This window comes from Oncorhynchus tshawytscha, linkage group LG14, assembly GCF_018296145.1.
Source record: "Oncorhynchus tshawytscha isolate Ot180627B linkage group LG14, Otsh_v2.0, whole genome shotgun sequence".
NCBI classification, from domain to species: domain Eukaryota; kingdom Metazoa; phylum Chordata; class Actinopteri; order Salmoniformes; family Salmonidae; genus Oncorhynchus; species Oncorhynchus tshawytscha.
In genome coordinates this window covers 16,687,039-16,714,747 of record NC_056442.1, presented here as the reverse complement: position 1 = coordinate 16,714,747, position 27,709 = coordinate 16,687,039, and the positions used below count along the sequence as shown (strand labels likewise).

The 27,709-nt window shown below is 42.9% G+C and overlaps 1 protein-coding gene across 3 annotated transcripts in view; it reads right to left on the bottom strand.

Moving 5' to 3' along the window:
* Nucleotides 1-27,636, bottom strand: part of LOC112266699 (NADPH--cytochrome P450 reductase) — a 51,304-nt gene extending 23,668 nt beyond the window's left edge. The window contains exons 1-2 of one of the 3 annotated variants that reach the window (XM_024444397.2): nucleotides 27,537-27,636; nucleotides 18,803-18,992 (exon numbers count right to left, since the gene is read on the bottom strand). In XM_024444397.2, the coding sequence (XP_024300165.1) occupies nucleotides 18,803-18,978 (176 nt within the window). In that variant the 5' untranslated portion in view covers nucleotides 18,979-18,992; nucleotides 27,537-27,636. Of the gene's footprint in view, nucleotides 1-7,488; nucleotides 7,623-9,632; nucleotides 9,921-18,802; nucleotides 18,993-27,536 lie in introns of those variants that run through there. The other 2 variants (XM_024444398.2, XM_024444399.2) reach the window with 2 other exon arrangements.
* Between the last annotated feature and the right edge of the window lie 73 nt (nucleotides 27,637-27,709).

Here is a 27,709-nt window from a genome sequence, read left to right as displayed (position 1 = left end):
GATGGAATCATGAGGCGGAAGATTATGTGGATATATTGAAGCAACATCTCAAGACAGTCAGAAAGTTAAAGCTTGGTCGCAAATGGGTCTTCCGAATGGACAATGACCCCAAGCATACATCCAAAGTTGTGGCAAAATGGCTTAAGGACAACAAAGTCAAGGTATTGGAGTGGCCATCACAAAGCCCTGACCTCAATCCCATTGAACACGTGTGGGCAGAACTGAAGAACCGTGTGCAAGCAAGGAGGCCTACAAACCTGACTCAGTTACACCAGCTCTGTCAGGAGGAATGGGCCAAATTCACCCAACTTATTGTGGGAAGCTTGTGGAAGGCTACCCGACACGTTTGACCCAAGTTAAACAATATAAAGGCAATGCTACCAAATACTAATTGAGTGTATGTAAACTTCTGACCCACTGGGAATGTGATGAAATAAATAAAAGCTGAAATCATTCTTTCTATTATTCTGACATTTCACATTCTTAAAATAAAGTGGTGATCCTAACGGACCTAAGACAGGGATTATTTACTAGGATTAAATGTCAGGAATTGTGAAAACTGGAGTTATGCATTTGGCTATGGTGTATGTAAACTTCCGACTTCAACTGTACCTATAAATAGTAAAACCAGAAACTGATCATTTTGCAGTGGACTCAATTTTCCAGAGCTGTTTATTTGTTACTGCTCGACAAAAACAATCTCGGTTGACCAACAGCTTTAGGACCAAACAATCGACTAATTGGGGTCAGCCATAGTTGGGTTAAATGTCACTCATCCTAATACATAAACTCAGCAAAAAAAAGAAATGGCCTTTTTTCAGGACCCTGTCTTTCAAAGATAATTCGTAAAAATCAAGATAAACCCCTTTACAATGAAGATCTGTGAAGTTAACACTGTTTCCCATGCTTGTTCAATGAACCATAAACAATTAACTGGCACCTGTGGAACGGTCGTTAAGACACTAACAGCTTAGACAGTAGGCAATTAAGGTTACAGTTATTAAAACTTAGGACACTAGAGGCCTTTCTACTGACTGAAAAACACCAAAAGAAAGATGCCCAGGGTCCCTGCTCATCTGCGTGAACGTGCAAGGAGGCATGAGGACTGCAGATGTGGCCAGGGCAATAAATTGCAATGTCCATACTGTGAGACACCTAAGACAGCGCTACAGGGAGACAGGACGGACAGCTGATCGTCCTCGCAGTGGCAGAACACGGTGTAACACCTGCACAGAATCCGAACATCACACTTGCGGGACAGGTACAGGATGGCAACAACAACTGCCCGAGTTACACCAGGAATGCACAATTCCTCCATCAGTGCTGACTGTCCACAATAGGCTGAGAGAGGCTGGACTGAGGGCTTGTAGGCCTGTTGTAAGGCAGGTTCTCCCCAGACATCACCGGCAACAAAGTCGCCTATGGGCGCAAACCCACCGTCGCTGGACCAGACAGGACTGGCAAAAAGTGCTCTTCACTGACGAGTCGTGGTTCTCTCTCACAAGGGGTTAAGGTCAGATTCGCGTTTTTCGTCGAAAGGAATGAGCGTTACACCGAGGCCTGTACTCTGGAGCAGGATCAATTTGGAGGTGGAGGGTCTGTCATGGTCTGGGGCGGTGTGCCACAACATCATCGGACTGAGCTTGTTGTCATCGCAGGCAATCTCAACACTGTACGTTACAGGGAAGACATCCTCCTCCCTCATGTGGTACCCTTCCTGCAGGCTCATCCTGACATGACCCTCCAGCATGACAATGCCACCAGCCATACTGCTCGTTCTGTGCATGATTTTCTACAGGACAGGAAGGTCAGTGTTCTGCTATGACCAGTGAAGAGCCCGGATCTCAATCCCATTGAGCATGTCTGGGACCTGTTGGATCGGAGGGTGAGAGTTTGGTTGAAGCATTAGGTTGCAAAAAGGATAAACTGAGTTGCTTTCATGGAGGGCTGGCTTGAACTGGGAGGTTGACCACACAATTTATTTTCATAATGAGCCAAATCTATTAGTTTTCTCCCCAAAGTTGCAAAGGAAATGAGATCTATTTAATAAACACAAGAGACCAGCAAAATGGATCAAATAGTCTGGCAGTATAGCAGGAAAAGCGGCATCTAGTGGTCAAAACCTGGTACTGTCACTACTTTATGGTGAACTTAGCGACTTCAACTACTAGTCTCAACTAAAATCTTGACCAGATTCACAGGGAATACTTTATAGTAAGGAAAAGCAATACTCCAAGCCACAGCTTCATACTAATTGTCAAACAGAGAATTGATACTGGTTCTAGAGTTGGGATTGGCATTGGGGGCCCGTGGGTGGCTTTTGTGAAAAAAAATATTCAAACCTCTTACTCATTGGTAGCAAGAGGTTTGGTCCAAACTATTTCTACCAGAAGAGACACTTTAAATAAAAATGTCCAATTTGGACGCAATCAATTTGCTCAATTTCTCAGCAATCATGTTTCATGACAAAATAATGTTTCATGACAAAATAATGTTTCATGACTTGGTAACAGGAATTGCATTTATTTCCATGACAGAATACAAAATACAATTTGGACTGAAGTTTCAAATACATACAACTTAAGGTTACATCACAAAATGTTGATTTGAAATCTTTGACATCAGAGCAACCTTATTTGTGCCAGAAACAGACTTTCATATGATATGCTCTCACCAAGGTTTTGTGTATTCAACTGACAATCTTGGAAAAAAATATTTTATAAACTATTGGAACCAAGACTTAAAAATAACTCGTGTTGGCACAAGGAGGGAAAGTTGGAGCATAACTAACAAACAAAAAAAGTACTGAAGGACACCAATTACTTAGGGACATCATGTCCAAATGTGTTTATTAAAAAGGAAACACATTTATGTACAGGGTTGCATATAAACAAAACAAAATTGCTGGTGCCAATCCACTACCTTCTAGACCTGGGACAATTAATTTCAACTATGCTCAAAATGGAGAGAGAAAAAAATAAATACAAAATAGGGTCTCTGACTTGCTCTCCTCTTTCTCCATTTAATCATGGCATGTGTCTATTCTGTGGCATTACTCTCCAACTCTGCCTCGACTGGTTGTAAATGCTCATAATCTTCTCCTTACATCTGCTCCTGAAGGTGTTGGACTTGGTGATGAGCTGAGCCATCAAGGTTTCAGATTTTCCCTCTGCTTGCTCTGCAAATTTGCCTTTATCCTTCTCCAGGCTGTCAGAGTACATTTTTTTCAGAACATCCATGTGATCCTCTGCAGCTTTTCTCTTCTGCCCTTGCACAGCACTTTCCCTTTTCCTCTACTCCTAGTCCATGTGTGCTCTGCATTTTGAACTTGCTGATTCAGGTCAGCAGCTCCTTGGTGAGAGAACCATGACACCCCCCCCCCCCACAATCACACACCAGTCTCTGGGAAATGACTGTACCCTCCTGCATGTTACAGGTTGTTACACCTCCTTGTTGATGGAGAAGCCTCACGACATTCGCCTGCCATGGGACAAAATAAGAAGCTTCTTACAGAAACCCCAAAGCTCAGGGTTAGATTGGCTGAGGAAACAATGCAAGAGCACATCCAGCCTAGTCTCTATGGGCCAGAAAGAGAGGAGCGCTCACTTTTGACCTCAAGGGACAGGAAGTTCAAAAAACTGTTGGGTAATCACATCACCTGTAACAAACAGATGAACGGATAAGTGAAAATGATTATTAAAATAAAATTTGTCACATGCACCAAATACAACAGGTGTAGACCTTAGTGAAATACTTACAAGCCCTCAACCAACAATGCCGTATAGAAAACACCTAAAAAAAAAAGAAAAAAAGAAAAACAAATAATTAAAGAGCAGCAGTAAATAACAAAAGCGGGGCGATATACAGGAGGTACCAGTAGAGAGTCAATGTGCAGGGGCACCAGTGTAGAGGTAATTATTTACATGCAGGTAGGGTTATTAAAGTGGCTATGCATAGATAATAACAGAGTAGCAGCAGTGTGGGGGGTGCAAATAGTCTGGGAAGACATAGTCTGGGTCGAGGTCCTGGATGGCAGGAAGCTTGACCCCAGTGATGTACTGGGCTGTACGCACTACCCTCTGTAGTGCCTTGCGGTTGGAGGCTGAGCAGTTGCCATACCAGGCAGTGATGCAACCAGGATGCTCTCGATGGTGCAGCTGCAGAACCTTTTGAGGATCTAAGGACCCATGCCAAATTTTTTCAGTCTCCTGAGGGGGAATAGGTTTTGTCGTGCCCTCTCCACGACTGTCTTGGTGTGCTTGGACCATATTAGATTGTTGATGATGTGGACACCAAGGAACTTGAAACTCTCAACCTGCTCCACTACAGCCCGGTCGACGAGAACAGGGGCGTGTTCAGTCCTCCTCCTGTAGTCCACAATCATCTCCTTTTCTTGATCACGTTGAGAGAGAGGTTGTTGTCCTTGCACCACATGGCCAGGTCTCTGACCTCCTCCCTATAGGCAGTCTCATCGTTGTCGGTGATCAGGCCTACCACTGTGTCATCAGCACAATGGTATTGGAGTTGTGCCTGGCCATGCAGTCATGAGTGAACAGTGAGGTTTGGAGGGGAATGAGCACGCACCCGAGGGGCTCCCGTGTTGAGGATCAGCATGGCAGATGTGTTGTTACCTACCCTTACCACCTGGGGGTGGCCTGTCAGGAAGTCTAGAATCCAGTTGCAGAGGTAGGTGTTTAGTCCCAGGGTCCTAAGTTTAGTGATGAGCTTTGAGGACACTATGTTGTTGAACGCTGAGCTGTAGTCAATGAATAGCACTCTTGCATAGGTGTTCCTTTTGTCCATGTGGGAAAGGGCCTTGTGGAATGCAAGATATCGCATCATCTGTGGATCTGTTGGGGTGGTATGCAAATTGGAGTGGGTCTAGGGTTTCTGGGATAATGGTGTTGATATGAGTCATGACCAGCCTTTCAAAGCACTTCATGACTACAGACGTGAGTGCTACGGGTCGGTAGTCATTTAGGCAGATTACCTTAGTCCATGTGCCCAAGAACACTATGGTGGTCTGCTTGAAACATGTTGGTATTACAGACTCAGATAGGGAGAGGTTGAAAATGTCAGTGAAGACACTTGCTAGTTGGTCAGTGCATGCACGGAGTATACATCCAGGTAATCAGTCTGGCACTGCGGCTATGTGAACGTTGATCTGGCTGTCAACGCTCCTCACATTGGCTGTGGAGAGCGTGATCACACAGTCGTCCGGAACAGCTGATGCTCTCATGCATGTTTCAGTATAACTTGCCTCGAAGCAAGAATTAGAAGTAATTTAGCTCATCTGGTAGGCGTGTGTCACTGGTCAGCTCTCGGCTGTGCTTCCCTTTGTAGTCTAATAGTTTGCAAGCCCTGCCACATCAGACGAGCGTCAGAGCCGGTGTAGTAAGACTCGATCTTTGTCCTGTATTGACGCTTTTCCTGTTTGATGGTTTGTCAGAGGGCACAGAGGGATTTCTTATAAGCTTCCGGGTTAGAGTCCAGCACCTTGAAAGTGGCAGCTCTACCCTTTAGCTCAGTGCGAATGTTGTCTGTAATCCATGGCTTCTGGTTGGGGTATGTACATACAGTCACTGTGGGGATGACGTCGTCGATGCACTTAATAAAGCCAGTGACTGATGTGGTGTACTCAATGCCATCGGAAGAATCCCGAAACATATTCCAGTCTGTGCTAGCAAAACAGTCCTGTAGTTTAGCATCTGCTTCATCTGACCACTTTTTTATACCCAGTCACTGGTACTTCCTGCTTTCATTTTCGCTTGTAAGCCGGAATCGAGAGGATAGAATTATGGTCAGATTTGCCAAATGGAGGGCAATGGAGAGCTTTGTATGAGTCTCTGTGTGTGGAGTAAAGGTGGTCCAGAGTTCTTTTCCCTCTGGTTGCACATTTAACATGCTGATAGAAATTCAGTAAAACTGATTTAAGTTTCCCTGTATTTAAGTCACCAGCCACTAGGATCGCCACCTCTGGATGAGCATTTTCCTGTTTGCTTATAGCAGAATACAGCTCATTTAGTGCAGTTTTAACCTCGCTCTGTGGTGGAATGTAGACAGCGATGAAAAATACAGAAACTCTAGGTAGATAGTGTGGTCTACAGCTTATCATGAGTTCCTTAGATATCGTGCACCAGCTGTTTACATAAATGCATAGGCCCCTGCCCCGTGTCTTACCAGAGGCTGCTGTTCTGTCTTGCCGATAGTGTATAACTGTATGCTCTTGTCCTGCACTTTCTTTAGAATGTTTGACAACCTTCATGCAGTCTCTCCTAAACTCTAGGAGAGTGTGCTCTCCTTCACTGTTTTTTCTCTGCAGTTTCTGACAGAGGGATAATGGGCCGTAAATAGTGATTAACCTCTTGCGTCGACCTGAGACGCAGACGTCCCATCTAGGCATCTGGAAATGCAAATGCGCTATGCCAAATGCTAATAGCACTCGTTAAAACTCAAACGTTCATCAAAACACACATATGCAGGGCACTGAATTAAAGCTACACTCGTTGTGAATCTAGCCAACAAGTCAGATTATTAAAATGCTTTTCGGCACAAGCATGAGAAGCTATTATCTGATAGCATGCAACACCCCGAAATACCTGAAGGCGACGTAAACAAAAGAATTAGCGTAGCCGGCGCTACACAAATAGCAGAAATAAAATTTTAAACTTTCATTACCTTGGACGAGCTTCTTTGTTGGCACTCCTATATGTCCCATAAACATCACTATTGGGTCTTTTTTTCGATTAAATCGGTCCATATATACCCAAAATATCCATCTATGGAAACTGTGATTCAGAAAAAAAAGTTTCAAAACGCTACGTCATTTTTTTAAATTAAAAAAGTCGACGATAAACTTTCACAAAACACTTCGAAATACTTTTGTAATCCAACTTTAGGTATTAGTAAACGTTAATAATCTATCAAATTGATCACGAGGCGATGTGTATTCAATAGCTCCACGCTTTCAAATCATCTTCCAAAATCTCTCTTCCAAAACTTCCTGTCGGAGACCGGATGGAAAGTGGTCTCTCTTCCTCGTTTGACCAAGAAACAACGAGAAGGCAATTGACAAGAGTGGTGACATCGTGTGGAAGCTGTAGGACTTGCAATCTCGGCCCCATTTAATTTCGTGCCCCTTGAACAATACATGCAAGTGGCGCATGGATATTTTTTTCAGTTTTCAGTGATCAGTTTTTCTTGCGCTTTTCGATGAAACAGACGCTCTGTTATAGTCACAGCGGTGATTTAACCAGTTTTAGAAATGTGAGAGTGTTTTCTATCCACACATACTAATCATATGCATATACTATATTCCTGGCATGAGTAGCAGGACGCCGAAATGTTGCGCGATTTTTAACAGAATGTTCGAAAAAGTAGAGGGTCGACTTAAGAGGTTTTAATGACTTCATACAATAGAAAACAATCTGCTGTCTGCATCCTCACCATAATTTGACAGAAAGTAATACTTCTAAATTCTCACACTACCTTGAGGACTGACTCGGCACCCAAGCCTATGTCAACTTCCTTCAGGCGGACCCCATTCTTTTGGGCAACAACATCCAGTCTGATCATCTGCAGTGGAGGAGCGCCATCTTGACAGAACGCCTAAACAAACTCTGCAAACGGAAAACTCAAAATGTAGTGCAAATGCTGGTTTTAACCACATTATTTAAAAAAAATACATGTAGATTTCCAATTCTTATCTTTGTCGTCACCTCGATCATAGCTTCATATCATCAATATTACAATCAGTGATGAGAGTGGAAATCAAATGGGAATATCAAGTTGCGCAGTACTAGAATATAAATCATTACCTTGATCAACTCAGCCAAGTCTTTGAGGAGGAATGGCATCACAGGCTCGTCAGTCTGGTACTTGGTCAAAAAGGGACTGAAAGTCCTGGAGACAGCCATGAAGAACAGCTGTTTGGCCAAGATGAGCTGATCTTGCTGGGTTCTATGGTGTCAAACGACCCTGTTCCAGGGGTTGGGAGCTTCTAGGGTCTCACCGCATCCACATACTGTACTTCACCAGTGATGGCCATACTTCTATAGCCCTCTCCACCACAGGCAAGTTCTCAATCCAATGAACTGCGACCCCAGGTACCTTGACTGAATGTGATTCCTTTCAATAGCATACGTGCAGGTCCAGTTTTTTACTTTGTCTTTTGGTTGAGGCTTTCGTCAAACCAAACGTGCCCTTGTTCACATTGGACATTGGTCCCTTAAATAATAAAAAACAAGCTAATCTCAAATTGTGTGATGTAGGCGGTTTTGTCCTTCCTGCATTTACATGTCTTGGCGATTTCTGAGCCAGAGAACATCGCCTGAAAGACCACTTCAAGTCCCTAATTGGCATAGGACTGATGCTCACACCTCCACTTTTAGTGTGGGCATAGAGCCAAACTTTGTTCGGAGATCGCTTGATGATGTGGTTCCCAGCAACGAAGTTGTTGGAGCAGTGGTAATGTTACTGGCTGTACTTGGACTGTCGTATGTGGTACTGAGACGGAGACAACTGAACAGAACTGAGAAATGCTGGCCATTTGGTGGCTTTTCACAGCGGTTCTGTGTTTTTCACACTGCATATGGGATTCTACAGCTTTAATTCCCTTAGTGCCAAAATTTGAAGGACTTCTTTCAAAAGACACAGCGGGCTTCGTGTTGATTCCCTTCAACTGATTTTAACCACAAAGCAAAGTGGCTGTTCTCCAACCAGTTCTTGTTGAATTTGCACTTTCCCTATGGTAGTTGCAGACTAACGTTAACTGTCTACCATAGTTTCAAGTCGACCTCCGTTACCACAGCCAATCTCTGGCTCAAGCTAAACTGTGTTCCTTCCATTGTAGTAAATCACTATCCTATCAACCATTCTTTACATCCCCTGTGCACAATGCAAACAGAAGATAATAAAAAGTAGTTCATCTCCCAATCTACCTATTTTTATTTAAGACCTTGAAAAAATGTATTTAAGACAAAATAATTTATCCACATTAAGGCCTTAAGACTTAAGGACCTGTGGAAACCGTTTGTATGATGTTGTCGTTTGTATGTTTTGTATCGTTTCTAAAAGAAAAATAACCTTAAAAAATATTGTAATATGTTTCAGGAATGCTAATCGTATCGGTTACTAATTACAGAAAATATTTCAGAACAATCTGACAATGGTGGGTGTCACATCCTCTTGTGCTTTTTGATGTGAAACGACCCTACACGGTGCCGCATTGCATGTAGAATGACTTTGTAAAATCCACGGCTCAAGTTCATTTGACCAAATGACCAACACTAGGGACCACTCAAGAGCCATATCCACACAGTGCATATGAATTGCATTAACTACTGTGTGAGTTGCCTATAGAAATGGGATACACATTTTCGTCCTCAAGCCAGGGCATCCCATAGAAACTTAGCAGCTTAACTCTGTGTGGTGTGTTATCAGCAGATCTAACCGCAAAATTATTGAATGGAAAAAAATCTGTTCACGTCATGTGCCAGGGTGCGATCAGAGGTTCTCAGAAGACATGAAAAAAAAGCACAAGCAGTAGACTTGGCTCACATGCGATGCCTGTGCGTTTTTTTGAAAGAAACTCACCGAAGTCCAGATTTCGTAGTACGAAGTTTCATACTGACCTTCCTGCGGCAGCGCTCCTATCCTCCGGCATGGAAAACACACAGCCCATAGCACTTGGCTCTGTGTCCACCAGCGAAGCCACACCACTGTCAAACTCCGAGCTAAGCGGTGCTGCCACACATTTCACAACAAGATGGAGCTGAGTAGTGTGTACACCAGCCTGAACCACAGCAGCACTCCGTCCACAATCCAAGCTACAGCCGCCCAAAGACACCTAGAACAACCAGCTGTGCCTGAACTCTGTTCTCCACCGAGTACTCTACACCACACACTTAATCCTTCTCTCTCTCACACACACACACACACACACGTCTGGCAAGCACAGAAGAGGCAATGGTGGGAAACAGACTTCCCATAAAACCCTGAAGCGTCTCTCTCACACACACACACACACACACAGAGAACATTCAAACTCAACACATGCCTCCCTCATCCCTCACCTCTTTTCCTCTCCAATCTGAAAGGTGTTAGCTAGCTACGGCACACAAGTTGTGGTCCATTCAAGGGTGAGAAGCTCCGTCTGACTAAGTGCTTCCCCCCCCCCCCAACCACTGGAGTAGGGGGAATGTGATTGCTATAGCAACCTCTATCATAAAAGGATTCCATTTGTGGCACAGACCCTACTTCATCAAGCGGAGAAGCCAGGCAAATAAGAGATGGCTTCCCCAAAAGAAAGAAAGTGAAGGGAAACAAAAACAAGTAGAGCAGGGGGGTCTGCTTGTCTTTGCCTCAACTTTCCACCTTTGGGAGGGCTCAGAGAGGGCTTAACTCGCCTTTCTCACTAGCTCTCCAGGGAACTTTGGCTAGGGCCCAAAAACACAGAGGCTGCTCAACTTGTACAGGAGAGATTGCAACGCCCCATTCATAACACAGTTAGGTACCCAGAATACCCATTCAAAAGAGATTATCCAGTACTTTTGTATACGTTTTAGCCACATTGACTCATCCAGCCCAAAGCAGGAACTTTCTTAGACGCCAGAGTACCGGAACATGTATTTAAATGAGAATAAAGGGGGCTGGGTTATATTGTAGTTATCCTCTCCTTTCCTGTACCCCCACCCAGGGCTCTAAAATATTCTTTCATAAGATTGGAAGCACCATTTTGTTTTTTACTAGCACCACATGAAATTTAGGAGGGCCAGGAAATATTTTTTAAATTGATTTTGAGATATAGATATAGATATAGATATAGATATATATATATGGCCTATATGAATTCTAGCTACTTAGCACATGTGCCCTAGACAATAATATTTTGCACTGTAAAGACAGTTTATTATAAAAGCTAAATTGTTGATACAAATACCTGTCATTGAAATTCCAAAATCATTTGTGGAATTGGGTTTCTACATTGTGTAAAACACTATTTTCCGATTGATTATATTGAACAATGTACACTTTAAAAAAAATGCAGGCTGGTGGTGACGACATGCAAGAGATCTGTCATTCAAATGATCATTGGTCTCCTGAAGAAGCAATCCCTTTCCCTTCTATACCCAAAATGTTTAGATATACTGGTAAAGTTACCAGGTTGTTAGCTAGCCAATGAAGTAACATGAAAGTGTAAACAAATGGTTAATGACGCAGTTTTAGTACGGCTTATGAACGTAAAAATGGGGTCCCGGCGATCCTCTACAGGAAGATAAAAATGTTGCGCCGGTAATAATAGGTCAGATCTTTGACCTGGTTGGGCTAGAAGCAAGATGTTTTCGCTGTCGTTATGGCGCAACCATAACGCTATCGAATCTACATTCACTTTTTTCTCTAGGGCACTCGGAAACAATAGTACAGCACAGTGCTCCCAAAATAAAACTCCTGGTCACGCAAAATATTTTGTTGCATATGTGACCAAGTTAGTCAGACTTTATAGCCCTGCCCCAACCCCGACAAAAAACAACAACATCCAGCCCGTTTTCACACATGTTCATGATCTCCCATACACCGAGCAGCAGTGTCAGGAGCAGCCTAGCTGTGTTGTCTGCCTCCGCTCCTCGCAACACTGTCTCCATTCACTGAGCACAGCCCTGGGCCAGTGAGAGAGCAGGCCAGGACTATTCATAGACAGCATTTCCCCACTGATTAGAACAAATGGAAGGCAGCCTCTGCTGCTCTGGGGAATGGCTCAGGCTCCAGTCAGCTTGTGGTGGAAGAGCAGTGCACTGAGCAGGGAGCAAAGCAAACCTCAAGTCACTGACTCCACACTGATAATATAAGTGATGAGGAGGGTGGGGCAAGCAGGACAGCACAGGGGAAGCTACTCACAGAGGGGGGAGAGGAAGGAAAAAGGAAAAAAAACAAAACATAAGTCACTACTGGGCCCAGCTGGAACATTTATAATATTTCCCAGGCGCTTTAGGCAATAAATGTGACTGCACTAACCTATTACCTGTAGGTAATAGGTGCACTGCCAATAACTTCCATTCATTTTACATTATGGACTTACGCTCAATTTGAGGTATATGAACACATTCAGAAATTATTAATGTCCTCTTTTGTGAACATCAGTAACTATACACTAAACTGCAATACAGCAGCTTAATCAATGAAAAGAATAACTCCCATTACAGCACTGTGTATTTAAATCCACATTATGGTATGGTAAGCTACATTATAGCCCCTCCCTCAGAAAATACACACCAGCACTGTAAACTGTAGGTCTTTGACAATTGCAGTATTGTGATTTTTTTGGGGGGGGCAGGGCAAAAATGAAAACAAGCAGAACAAACCCATTAGTCAGTCCCTTAAAACCTGTTACGGCTAGACATTCCGCTTGACGTCTAGTACTTTCATAAATTCACAAGTGCAATACACCAAAATAAAGCTTAACTTCTTGTTAAATCAGCCACCGTGTCAGTTTTCAAAAAGACTTTTACGGCAAAAGCAAACCATGCGATTATCCGAGGACAGCGCCCCATCATACAAACACATGAAAATCATATTTCAACCAAGCAGGTGCGACACGAAAGTCAGAAATAAAGATAATTAATGCCTTACCTTTGAAGATCTTCTTCGGTTGGCACTCCAATATGTCCCAGAAACATAAATTGTCATTTTGTTCGATAAATTCCTTCTTTATATCCCCCAAAATGTCAATTTATTTGGCGCGTTTGATTCAGAAATACACCGGTTCCAACTCGCCCAACATGACTACAAATTATCTAATAAGTTACCTGTAAACTTTGTCCAAACATCTCAAACAACTTTCCTAATCCAACTTTAGGTATTCTAAAACGTAAATAAATCGATCAAATTTAAGATGGAATATACTGTGTTCAATAGCGAATAAAATCAAAGTGGAGCGAGCTCCAGGTCGTGCGCACCAAACAAGAGTCCACTTGGCTTGACACTCAAAGTACAGCCGTACTTCATTTCTCAAAAAGGAAAAACGTCAACCAATTTCTAGAGTATTGACATTAGTGGAAGCCATAGGAACTGCAACCAGGTGCCTCAAATCTAGTTTCTCATAGAAAACCAATAGAAAACACAGTGAACTCAAATTTATTTTTTCCTGGATGGTTTGTCCTCGGGGTTTCGCCTGCCAAATAAATGTTGTTATACTCAGACATTATTTTAACAGTTATAGAAACGTTAGTGTTTTCTATCCAAATCTACCATTATATGGATATCCTAGCTTCTGGGCCGGAGTAGCAGGCAGTTTACTTTGGGCACGCTTTTCATCCGGACGTGTAAATACTGCCCCCTATCCCAAAGAGGTTTTAAAATACCTGCAGTCAGTAAAATGGTGTGCTACAGCTTGGAAAATAAATCAAATATGACTCTGGATGACAACACAATATTTGTTTCCAACATTCGGGCTATTTTTCCTAAATAATTTAAATCCGCTTCTTGTTGTTTCCTTGCCACGATACTAATGAGTATCGCGATAACATCCTGGCCCTAGTAGACCGATCTCTAAACCATGATGCATTGTGTGCTTTCAACCCTAAACTCCAATGTAACAGTAGGCACAGTGTTCCCTGGAACAACAAGCAGATGAAAACTAGGATCTAGTCGGGCCCATAGAGATAATAGTAACATAGTCCTAACACCATACAGATCCTATTATATTTTTTAAAAATCCATAAAAATGGGACAAAAGTGGCAGCCATCTTGAGTAGGGAGAAATCCAAAACCAGTCTAATTAGAATTGTGGTACTGGCATAGGTGACGTTGTTCCTGCTTTTACTAATGCAGGAAAAAAGGCATATGACGTATCAGAAATTGTGTAATGGAATCAACCTAAATTGTCATAATTCTAAAAACAATTTATACAGGTTTAATACCAACTTTGTATAAATAGCCAAGCTTTCATTTGAAATCAGCTGTATAGGGCAAAAAACAAAACGTGCACCCCTTGGGATCCAGGATACCGTGTTTGGGAAACGGCGCTCTAAAATATACAGTATGTAAACGGAACATAAATGTCTGATTTTGTTTTCTCAGAAAGTTGTGGATGTTATATGATACAATACCTTTTACATTTACAACAGTGTATAGGGGATGTTGGGGGATGTTGTTCCCACTGTGATGATTAAAACCTATTCAAACCAAAAACCATGGAAAGATGGCAGCAATCGTGCAAAAGTGAAAGCACGAACCAGCGCATTTAACCACGGCAAGGTGACTGGAATATGGTACAAACAGTACAGTTATGCCTTCCGTAAGACAATCAAACAGGCAAAAAGTCAGTACAGAGACAAAGTGGAGTGGCACTTCAAAGGCTCAGACATGAGAAGTATGTGGCAGGGACTCCAGAAAATCAAAGATTATAAAGGGAAAACCAGCTCCCGGACAAGGTGAAACGCCTCTCGCTTCGAGGGAAACAGTGCCGCCAACGCGGGCCACCACCACTCCCGTGGAATGCGAGCTCTCGTTTTCATGGCTGACGTGAGAAACACATTTAACCATCGCAAGGTTACCAGCCCAGATGGCATCCCTAGCCGCGTATTCAGAGCATGCGCAGACCAGCTGGCTGGAGTGTTTACAGGCATATTCAATCTCTTCCTATCCCAGCCTGTTGTCCCCACTTGCTTCAAGATGTACACCATTGTTCCTGTACCCAAGAAAGTGAAGGTAACTGAACTAAAGGTAACTAACCTAAATTTTCATATAATTATAAAAACAATTTATACAGATTTTATACCAACTTAGTCATCACTTCTGTCATCATTAAGTACTTTGAGAGGTTAGTGAAGGATCATATCACCACCACCTTACCAAACACGCTAGACACACTTCAATTTGCATATCGCCCCAATAGATCCATGGATGATGCAATCGTACTCCACACTTCCCCATCTCATCTGGACAAGAGGAATACCTATGTAAGAATACTGTTAATTGACAATAGCTCAGCCTTGAACACCATAGTACCCTCCAAGCTCATCATTAAGCTCGGGGCCCTGCGTCTCAATCACGCCCTGTGCAACTTGGTTGGACCTGGACCTGGACCTCCGGATGGGCCGCCACAAGTGGTGAAGGTAGGCAACACCTCCACTTGGCTGATCCTTAACTCAGGGGCCCCCCACAAGGGTGCGTGCTCAGCTGTGTACTCCCTGTTCACCCATGACTGCGTGGTCACGCACATCTCCAACTCAATCATCAAGTTTGCAGAACATACAACAGTGGTAGGCCTGAAAACGACGAGACAGCCTACAGGGAAGAGGTGAAGGCCAGGGCAGAGTGGTGCCAGGAAATTAACCTCAACAAAATGAAGGAGCTGATCGTGGACTTCAGGAGCATGCGCCCATCCACCAACAGGGCCACAGTAGAGAAGGTGAATAGCTTCAAGTTCCTTGGCATACACGTCACTGACAATCTGAAATGGTCCACCCACACAATGTGGTGAAGGCGCAACAGCGCTTCTCGGCCCCTAAGACCCTCAAACTTTTACAGATGCATCATTGAGAGCATCCTGTTGGGCTGGATCGCCGCCTGATACAGCAACTGCACCGTACGCCACCACAGGGCTCTCCAAAAGGGTGGTGAGGTCTGCCCAACGCGTCACAATGCCTGCTATCCAAGACATCTACAGCACCCGGTATAACAGGAAGGTCAAGATCATCAAGGAACTCAGCCACCGAGTCCGTATTGTCTATACATCCCATTACATACAGTACCAGTCAAAAGTTGACACACCTACTCATTCCAGGGTTTCTTAATTTGCACTATTATCTAAATGACAGACAGACACACCCCAGATTCCGACATTGCTTGTTCTAACATTTCTTAATTTCACATGCGCCGAATACAACAGGTGATGGATGACCTTACAGTGAAATGCTTACTTACTAGCCCCTGACCAACAGTGTAGTTTTAAAAAAAAGTACGGTTAAGAATAAGAGATAAAAGTAATGAAATAATATACAGGTAGGCTGTCCCGCCACTTGGGGCGGTCAAGATGCTCTCGATGGTGCAGCTGTAAAACCTTTTGAGGATCTCAGGACCCATGCCAAATCTTTTCAATCTCCTGAGGGGGAATAGGTTTTGTTGTGCACGCTCCACAACTGTCTTGGTGTGCTTGGACGATGATAGTTTGTTGGTGATGTGGACACCAAGGAACTTGAAGCTCTCAACTTGCTCCACTGCAGCCCCATCGATGAGAATGGGGGAGTGCTCGGTCACCTTTTTCCTGTAGTCCACAATCATCTCCTTTGTCTTGATCACGTTGAGGGAGAGGTTGTTGTCCTGGCACCACACGGCCAGATCTCTGACCGCCTCCCTATAGGCCATCTTGTTGTTGTCGGTGATCAGGCCTACCATTGTTGTCATCGGCAAATGTATGTTGTTGGAGTTGTGCCTGGCTGTGCAGTCATGAGTGAACAGGGAGAACAGGAAGGGGCTGTGCACACACCCCTGAGGGGTCCCTGTGTTGAGGATTAGTGTGGCGGATGTTTTGTTACCTACCCTTACCACCTGGGGGCGGCCCGTCAGGAAGTCCAGGATCCAGTTGCAGAGGGAGATGTTTAGTCCCAGGGTCCTTAGCTTAATGATGTGCGTTGAGGGCACTATGGTGTTGAACGCTGAGCTGTAGTCAATGAATAGCATTCTCACATAGGTGTTCCTTTTCTCCAAGAGGGAATGCTTCAAGCAGACCACCATAGTCCCTGTGCCCAAGAACAAAGGCTACCTGCCTAAATGATTACAGACCCGTAGCACTCACGTCCGTAGACATGAAGTGCTTTGAAAGGCTGGTAATGGCTCACAACACCATTATCCCAGAAATCCTAGACCCATTCCAATTTGCATACCGCCCAAACAGATCCACAGATGCCATCTCTATTGCACTCCACACTGCCCTTTCCCACCTGGACAAAAGGAACATTATTTGAGAATGCTGTTCATTGACTACAGCTCAGCATTCCACACCATAGTACCCTCAAAGCTCATCACCAAGCTAAGGATCCTGGGACTAAACACCTCCCTCTGCAACTGGATCCTGGACTTCCTGACAGGCCACCCCCAGGTGGCGAGGGTAGGTAGCAACACATCTGCCACACTGATCCTCAACACTGAAGCTCCCCAGGGGTGCGTGCTCAGTCCTCTCCTATACTCCCTGTTCACCCACGACTGCATGGCCAGGCACAACTCCAACACCATCATAAAGTTAGCTAACGACACAACAGTGGTAGGCCTGATCACCGTCAACGATGAGACAGCCTATAGGGAAGAGGTCAGAGACCTGGTCGGGTGGTGCCAGAATAACAACCTATCCCTCAACTTAACCAAGACTAAAGAAGATGATTGTGGACTACAGGAAAAGGAGCACCGAGCACGTCCCTATTCTCGTCGACGGGGCTGTAGTGGAACAGGTTGAGAGCGTCAAATTCCTTGGTGTCCACATCAACAACAAACTAGAATGGCCCAAACACACCAAGACAGTCGTGAAGAAGGCACGACAAAGCTTATTCCCCCTCAGGAAACTAAAAAGATTTGGCATGGGCCCTGAGATCCTCAAAAGGTTCTACAGCTGCAACATCGAGAGCATCTTGACCGGTTGCATCACAGCCTGGTACGGCAATTGCTCGACCACCGACCGCAAGGCACTTCAGAGGGTAGTGCGTACGGCCCGGTACGTCACTGGGGCAAAGCTGCCTGCCATCCAGGACCTCTACACCAGGCGGTGTCAGAGGAAGGCACTAAAAATGGTCAAAGACCCCAGCCACCCCAGTCATAGATTGTTCTCTCTACTACCGCATGGCAAGCGGGGTACCGGAGTGCCAAGTCTAGGACAAAAAGGCTTCACAACAGTTTTTACCCCCAAGCAATAAGACTATTTGCATTGTGTGCCGTGCCCCCCCCTTGCACACACACACACACGTTTTTTTCTTCTTTTTTTTTCACACCACTGGTTAGAGCCTGTAAGTATTCGGCGCACGTGACAAACGTTGATTTGATAGGGCAGTGTGGAGTGCAATAGAGACTGCATCATCTGTGGATCTGTTGCAAATTGGAGTGGGTCTAGGGATTCTAGGGTTTCTGGGATAATGGTGTTGATGTGAACTACGACCAGCCTTTTAAAGCATTTTATGGCTACAGATGTGAGTGCTTACAAGTCAGTAGTCATTTAGGCAGGTTACCTTAGTGTTCTTGGGCACAGGGACTATGGTGGTCTGCTTGAAACATGTTGGTATTACAGACTCAAAGTTAAACCATGCAGATAAACGAAAAAACAAAAAAAACAATTGGTTGGTAAACGTCTGCCTTGTGCTTAGGCGCAATTTTACGTGTGTTTGTCTGTGTTACTGCACTGTTGGAGATGTGTACACAAGCATTTCGCTACACCCGCAATATCTGCTAAATATGTGTATGCGACCAATAAAATGTGATTTCATTGTCTTATCATCAACTGATTTGAGTCAGTGTATGGCTGGGGTTTGACTGCATTGCTTGAACAGAATATTGGCATATACAATTTTGGAAGAATTGTTCTGGCTAGCTAGCTAGCTAACACAATGCAGATAAGATATTGTGTAAAACAATGTGCAGTATTTATCACAGCACTGGCAAACCATGATTGACTAACTCCCTGACCAACATGGCGATCTTTGGACCATCATATGGTTCATGTAAATTCTAGTACTCTGTGGTTAGGCCCTTGTGACTTATTTGTTGAGAGATGTACAGCAAGCGCCTGGTGTGCATTAAGCACACAACGAGCAGTACTCACGGTTGGTCGAGCTTCTTGAACTCAGGGATGGGCTCGGCCTTCTTGCGGGACATGAACCAGTAGATGATGAGGCCGGCGATGAGGGTGAAGAGGAAGAGGTCCAGGTTACTGAAGAGAGGATTCTCCTCCTCCATGGCCTCCGGCTGGGTGCTGCTCTCTGCTTCCACGTCCGCCATTGTCACACACAGGGCTGCCAGGGCAACCAGACAGGGCAGAGGTTAAAAATCACGAGTAGGGCTGTCCCCGACAAAAAAAGATCTGTTGACCGAAAGTAGTCTGTTCTTTCAACCAATCGATTGGTCTAAAGAATGTGTATTTTTCCAAATATTAGGACACACCCTACGTGTTTTAATTAGGTCAACTACAACTTTAAGCGCACTGATGAAATAAGACACAAATGACTGAAGAGCAGAGATCAAGATACCCAGAATAAAACATTTAATTTGACCCTACTCTCCTCCCGCTCCTACGGGCTTTCGCAGATTCTGCCATTACTCTGCCGAAGTTACCGGCTACACAAGGAATCGGCAGACTTGCGGAATGCCAATTTATCTTACCATTTCTACTGATCATGCCAGTTATGGTTTTCATGGAACAGTGTAATTTATCTTAGAATAAACGTCTTCATATCGCAAAATCATTATCATATGGTTAATTAAAATGATATCCAAATGAAAATGAGAAACCTGAAATTAACTTATATTGCCAACAATGTACAAATAGCCTATTAAATCCAACAAAGAAAAACATTGCAGCCTGCAGGTAGAAAGTATCCTGATGAAAATAAATACCCTATAAATGACATTTGCAGGCAGGCCATGGGTAGCCACGAACTTAAAACATTGTATCAACTATTAATTTGGGTCCTGCTGGAAGCTCAACTTGCAACATTGTATAAAATATTCTGGGCCCTCTGACACAGCTGTAGGCTATTTGTACAAGGGATAAGAAGTAATCAGGCAGGTTTATTTTTTTAAATATTTCCACTGGTTCACAGCATGACATTTTTCCCCTTTCACGCCGAGTAGTTTTTTATTTTACCTTTATTTAACTAGGTAAGTCAGTTAAGAACAAATTCTTATTTTCAATGACGGCCTAGGAACAGTGGGTTAACTGCCTGTTCAGGGGCAGAACGACAGATTTGTACCTTGCAAGTTCAAACCCCCGAGCTGACAACCTTCCGGTTACTAGTCCAACACTAACCACTAGGCTACCCTGCCGCCCCTTTATCAAAAGGGAGAGAGCTGGAAAGACTAAAATACATTGAGGAACTATTGTCATTCTCAACGGACCTAAAAACAGACTTTGCTTGCTGTTTGAGTTGAAGAAAACATTACTTTGGGAAACTCCACAGCTCATTAGTGGTGGTGCGTTAATCCAATCAGAAAAACTATCAGATCACTTATTCCACATTTTGATACGTTAGTTACAGCCTTATTCTAAAATGTATTAAATAGTATTTTTCCCATCAATCTACACAGAATACCCCATTATGACAAAGCAAAAACGGGGTTGCAGCATTTTTTTTGCAAACGTATTAAACTGAAACATAACATTTACATAAGTATTCAGACCCTTTACTCAGTACTTTGTTCAAGCATTTTAGACATCCTCGAGTACGACACTACAAGCTTGGCACACCTGTATTTGGGGAGTTTCTCCCATTCTTCTCTGCAGATCATCTCAAGCTGTCAGGTTTGATGAGAGCATCGTTGCACAGCATTTTTCAGGTCTCTCCAGAGATGTTCGATCAGACATTCAGAGACTTATCCCGAAGCCACTCCTGCATTGTCTTGGCTGTTTAGAAGGTGAACCTTCGCCCCAGTCTGAGGTAGTGAGCACTCTGGAGTAGGTTTTCATCAATGAGCTCACTGTACTTCGCTCCATTCATCTTCCCCTTGATCCCAGTCCCTGACGCTATAAAAACACCCCCAGAGCATGATGCTGCCACTGCAATACTTCACCGTAGGGATGGTGGCAGGTTTCCTCCAGACGTGACACTTGGCATTCAATCTTGGTTTCATCAGACCAGATAATCTTGTTTCTCATGGTCTGAGTCTCTTTAGGTGCCTTTTGACAAACTCCAAGCGGGCTGTTATGTGCCTTTTACTGAGGAGTGGCTTGTGTCTGCCCACTCTACCATAAATGCCTGATTGGTGGAGTGCTGCAGAGGTGGTCTTTCTGGAAGGTTCTCCCATCTGGACAGTGGTACTCTGGAGCTCTGTCACCATCAGGTTCTTGTTCACCTCCCTGATCAAGGCCCTTCTCCCCCAATTGCTCAGTTTGGCCAGGCAGCTAGCCAGCGTCTTAGTGGTTCTAAACTTCTTCCATTTAAGAATCATGGAGGCGACTGTGTTCTGGGGAAGGGTACCAAAAATGTCAGCAGCATTGAAGGTCCCCAAGATATGTGCCGACACAATCCTGTCGTCTCGGGAGCGCTACGGACAATTCCTTCAACCTCATGGCTTGGTTTTTGTTCTGACATGCACTGTCAACTGTGGGACCTTATATAGACAGGTGTGTGCCTTTCCAAATCATGTCCAATCAATTCAATTTACCACAGGTGGACTCCAATCAAGTTGGCAAAACATTTAAAACTTTTTTTTTTTTTATTAAAAAAATGTACCTGTCATTATGGGGTATTGTGCGTAGATTGAGGATTATATATTTTTTTATTACCCCAAGCTGACACACAGCAACCACCATCGCAACCTGTGCCATTTCATAAGGAGGAAGGCAATAATGATTTGTAATGACTAACCACCGGAGCATTGACAAAAGGGAAAATAAACTGCTGAACAAGCATTTAGAAAGTGTGCTTTGTCAGCCATGGTGCACTGGCCAAGTGGCACGTTCTGGCTGTTAGGAGACATACAGTGGCAAGAAAACTGTGAAGCCTTTGGAAAATTTGATCTAATCTTCATCTAGGTCACAATAGACAAACGCAGTCTGCTTAAACTAATAAACAATTACATGTTTTCATGTCTTTACTGACCACACCGTGTAAACATTCACAGTGCAGGATGGGAAAAGTATGTGAACCTTGGATTTAATAACTGGTTGACCATCCTTTGGAAGAAACAAACTTAACCAAACATTTTCTGTCAGGAGGAATTTTGGACCATTCCTCTTTACAAAACTGTTCGTTCAGCAATATTCTTGAGATGTCTGGTGTGAACTGCTCTCGAGGGCATGCCACAGCATCTCAAATTGGGTTGAGGTCAGGACTGACTGGGCCACTCCAGAAGGTGTATTTTCCTTCTATTGAAGCCATTCTGTTGTTGATTTACTTCTGTGTTTTGGGTCGTTGTCCTGTTGCGTCACCCAACTTCTGTAGAGCCTCAATTGGCGGACAGAGCCTTACATTCTCCTGCAAAATGTCTAAATAAAAAAAATTGGGAATTGATTTCCCGTCGATGATAAACAAGCTGTCCAGGCCCTGAGGCAGAAAATCAGTCCCAAACCATGATGCTCCCTCCACCATACTTCACAGTTGGGATGAGGTTGATGTTGGCATGCTGTGCCTTTTTTTCTCCACACATCATTGTTTGTTCCTTCCAAACAACTCAACTTCTGTCCACAGAATATTTTGCCAGATGCACTGTGGAACATCCAGGTGCTCTTTTGCGAACTTCCGACATGCAGCAATGGGTTTTTTTGGACAGCAGTGGCTTCTTTTGTGGTGTCCTCCCATGAACACTATTCTTGTTTAGTGTTTTACATATCATAGACTCGTCAGAGATGTTAGCACGTTCCAGAGATTTCTGTAAGTCGTTAGCTGACACTCTAGGATTCTTAACCTCATTGGGCATTCTGCTCTGTGCTCTTGCAGTCATCTTTGCAGGACAGCCACTCCTAGGAAGAATACCAACAGTGCTGAACTTTATCCATTTATAGACAATTTGTCTTAACGTGGACTGATGAACATCAAGGCTCTTAAAGATACTTTTTTGAACCCTTTCCAGCTTTATGCAAGTCCACAATTCTTAATCTTTGGTTTTCTGAGATCTTTTGTTTGAGGCATGGTTCACATCAGGCAATGCATCTTGTGAATAGCAAGAAAAAAATAGTTTTTTTTATAGGGCATGGCAGCTCTAACCAACATCTCCAATCTCATCTCATTGATTGGACTTCAGGTTAGTCATTAGCCTAGGGGTTCACATAATTGAATCATTCAGTTTAGGTTGGAAAAGGTATGTATTTCTCTTTTCTATATTGAATACAATAATTTGTGCGTTATTAGTTTAAGCACACTGTTTGTCTATTGTTTTGACCTAGATGAAGATCAGATCAAATTTGATGACCAATATAATCCATGTAATTCCAAAGAGTTCACATATTTTCTCTTGCCACTGTACAACAATTCTGCTGATTTATACAGTTGAAGTCGTAAGTTTACATGCACCTTAGCCATATACATTTACAATTTATACATTTACCGTTTCACAATTCCTGACATTTAATCCTAGTAAATATTCCCTGTTTTAGGTCAGTTAGGATCACCACTTTATTTTAAGAATGTGAAATGTCAGAATAATAGAAAGAATGCTTTCAGCATTTATTTATTTCATCACATTCCCAGTGGGTCAGAAGTTTACATACATTCAATTAGTATTTGGTAGCATTGCCTTTAAATTGTTGAACTTGGGTAAACTTTTCGGGTAGTCTTCCACAAGCTTCCCACAATAAGTTGGGTGAATTTTGGCCCATTCCTCCTGACAGAGCTGGTGTAACTGAGTCAGGTTTGTAGGCCTCCTTGCTCGCACACACTTTCAGTTCTGCCCACAAATGTTCTATGGGATTGAGGTCAGGGCTTTGTGATGGCCACTCCAATACCCTGACTTCGTTGTCCTTAAGTCATTTTGCCACAACTTTGGAAGAATACTTGGGGTCATTGTCCATTCGGAAGACCCATTTGAGACCAAGCTTTAACTTCCTGACTGAGATGTTGCTTCAATATATACACATGACTTTCCGTTCTCATGATGCCATCTATTTTGTGAAGTGCACCAGTCCCTCCTGCAGCAAACCACCCCACACCATGATGCTGCCACCCCCATGCTTCAGGGTTGGGATGGTGTTCTTCGGCTTGCAAGCCTCCCCCTCCCCCTCTAGCATCTTCACAAGGTCCTTTGCTGTTGTTTTGGGATTGATTTGTACTTTTCGCACCAAAGTATATTAATCTCTAGGACACAGAACGTGTCTCCTTCCTGAGCGGTATGACGGCTGCGTGGTCCCATGGTGTTTATACTTGCATACTATTGTTTGTACAGATGAATGTGGTACCTTCAGGCATTTGGAAATTGCTCCCAAGGATGAACCAGACTTGTGGAGGTCTACAATTTGTTTTCTGAGGTCTTGGCTGATTTCTTTTGATTTTCCCATGATGTCAAGCAAAGAGGCACTGAGTTTGAAGGTAGGCCTTGAAATACATCCACAGGTACACCTCCAATTGACTCAAATTATGTTAATTAGCCTATCAGACGCTTCTAAAGCCATAGTATAATTTTCTGGACTTTCCCAAGCTATTTAAAGGCATAGTCAACTTAGTGTATGTAAACTTCTGACCCACTAGAATTGTGATACAGTGAATTATCAGTGAAATAATCTGTAAACAAAAGTTGGAAAAATGACTTGTTTCATGGACAAAGTAGATATCCTAACTGACTTGCCAAAACTATAGTATTTAAAAATACATTTGTGGAGTTTTTGCAAAACAAGTTTTAATGACTCCAACCTAAGCGTATGTAAACCTCTGACTTCAACTGTTGCTGGTTTCTATAAAGTGTATAAAGTTTAAACATGGCTCTGGATAATGGCCTGTAGAGATTTCTAATTTATGAAACATGAAGACTAAATGCTAAGTTGTAAGAGCTAGGTTATTGTTGTTGACAGCTTATGCCGATTCATGTTTAGCAATTCACATGTAATATCCACGTCTGCCAGAGTGCAACAGGTCACAAGAGTTCATCTCATGCCTCTTTCCATATCTCTCGTGGTTCATGACATCATATCGCTAATTTATTAACTTCTGACAAAAGAGACTAATTAAAAACAGCCATCAAACAATATGCCTAACAAATAAACAATGTATTATTACACTAATAACAAGAAACAGATATGCAATTCTGTGACATGAACTAAATTCAGACTCTAGCCCAAGTTGTACACAAGGAGCCTACCATTACTCCCTATGGTCCAAGGACCTTATATGCCATATTCAGAGGTAAACTGGCTCTGGCTGACAAAAAAGTCAAATACTCAACCTAAACGCCAATCGATTCTCAAATTATAATCTCTGTTATAATCTCCACCTGGCACAGCCAGAAGAGGACTGGCCACCCCTCATAGCCTGCCTGGTTCCTCTCTAGGTTTCTTCCTAGGTGCTGGCCTTTCTAGGGAGTTGTTCCTAGCCACTGTGCTGCTACACCTGCATCGCTTGCTGTTTGGGGTTTTAGGCTTGGTTTCTGTACAGCACTTTGTGACATCAGCTGATGTAATGAGGGCTATATAAATACATTTGATTCATTGATTGAAATTTCAATACAGTTCTAGAAACATGAAGCCCTTCACTTTCATATGACATCAAAATGATTTCACAAATCAAAATATACACTGTTTTAACCGGCTTTAATCACAGTTACAGCTTTCAGTATTTTTCAATGACACGTTTCTGGCGGCCTTCTTCTGTTACACACACATTTTCGTTACGAGCATGCTAGACAGCTAATTAGCACTGTATTCTGTCTGTCTTCCGTAAACACGCAGAGTAACATGGAGATATGGACATGTGGGAACACTAACCATATAAAAAGGTGTAACAATTTTACCTTTTTTCCCCCATTATTATTATTATTATTTCATGATGGTATGAAAGATAAGGTCCTTATGCTTCCAAAACCATACCACAAGTAGTGTGTTAATGTTCAGAGAGCGTCGTGCCCTTAACAAAACTCCCCCACACAAAAGACGCCTTCACCCAATGAGTCATGATCAAGGGCTACATTCAGTCAAGCAATGCCCAGAGATCAAACAAAGCTTGAAAATGTTTAGCTAGCTATAGGTCGTCATCAACAATACGTCACAATATGGTGCAGAGCGTTCGATTTGGCTACTGGGGGCCAAGGAGCCTCCCAGCTCATCTAAAACCATTGACAACCAATTTAAACGCTGTTCTCAGGGGGATTATTAAATACATGTTTAACTATTTGTTTTCAATACCATGACCTCCGGAAGAGCATAGTCGGAACTACACATTTCCGATTATTCCAAATGTAGCCATATCAGAGTTATACAGCAAGTAACGTTTACTGCCTGCTGTTCATGATGAGTAAACGCAAATGTATCATGTAACTTAAGATAAATTAGAGTAGCCTATCCATTTGCCATGTAGCTAACTAAGCAAACAACGTGTGTCATTTAGCTTGCTTCATCATAAGGCTTTTGGAAAGAGCTTGACATAAGCAAGTCCTTGTCCTGGTAAAGTGGTCAGTTAAACTTCTGTTATCACCACTAGAGATGGCAAGCAAATCAAACAATATTTGGATATAGCCATCTAGCTTAACCCCTGAAAGTTAGCCAACTACGCATATTGACGTGATCTGTTATTAGCTAGCTAGCCGATTTGACGTGGTCCATCAAAGTAGCCTAGCTATCATGTCTGTCATCCGCAATCGTGATTAAACACTTAAACCATGTTGAAAAGGGGATAATGTTCGGTAACTTTGCTAGGTTGGAGAAAAATATATATAAAACGTCTACTTACCACTATGTTTAGGCGACTGTACAACCGGTAGCTTTAAAAGTAAACATGATCAGCTAATAGTACATCAGCAAATGGTCCCTTCTGCTGCTTGGCATGCAGAGTGCACAAATAATTGGACATTTACCTAAACCACTCATCCTTGTCAGGTATAGTTCACTTGTATTTTATATCACTCAAATATCCAGTTAATGGTGGCCAATAGAGAGCAACCGTCAGGCTACTCTCGTATCTGAAATTACATTATCAATTGACGTTTACTAATCATGAAAAGCATCCAGTTACTTGCTGTATAACTGACGCTAGAGCTATGCGAAATTGTTTTGCATGGAATAATTGGACATTTGTAGTTCTGACTATGCTCTTCAAGAATTGATGCTTACAACCAAATCGTTAACATTTAACAATCCTTTGAACGGCACGCAGTTGTCAATTGTTTTAGCCGTCTCCTTGCCCAGTTGCCCCTGGAGGCGGCAAATGTAACGCTCTGCACCTTATTGTGACCTTTAATTGATAACGACCTATATAAATTAGAATGTTGCTTGACCACGACATTAGCAATCAAACACCAAACTACTAACGTTAGCTGCTACTAGCTGACTCTACAAAGTGACAAGTGGCAAAGCTGTTAACTAAAACACTAAAAACAGTGTTTTGTAAATTTATAAACTAAATAGCAAAATATATATAACTATTTATCCATTAGCTAGATAGCTAAGGTTAGCTATACTTGCTGAAAACTGTTAGTTCTAACGTTAACGTTATACAGTTCTAACGTTATACAGTAGTAACGTTACTTGCTTGACAGTTGGTTAGTTAGCTAAACTGGCCTTGTCGAGCTACTTGGCTATCTAAATTTGAAATAAACTTAACATGAATTACAATCCATTCTCAGGACAATAACATTCAATGCTGTCAAGGAAACGGCACTTTACTATATGAAACATAACTGACTTTTAGCGAGCTACTTACCTTTTCGTCTTCACCGTCATGCAAAACCACAGTGTACAACACAATGGGGAAACTTTACCGTGCCGTCACTCAGTAGGACGAAACCAAAACAGTTTTCTCAAGGGGTGTAGTACTTACTACTCAAGAGTGAAAAAATTGATATACAAGTCACGACATGCTATCGGTTGAAAAGG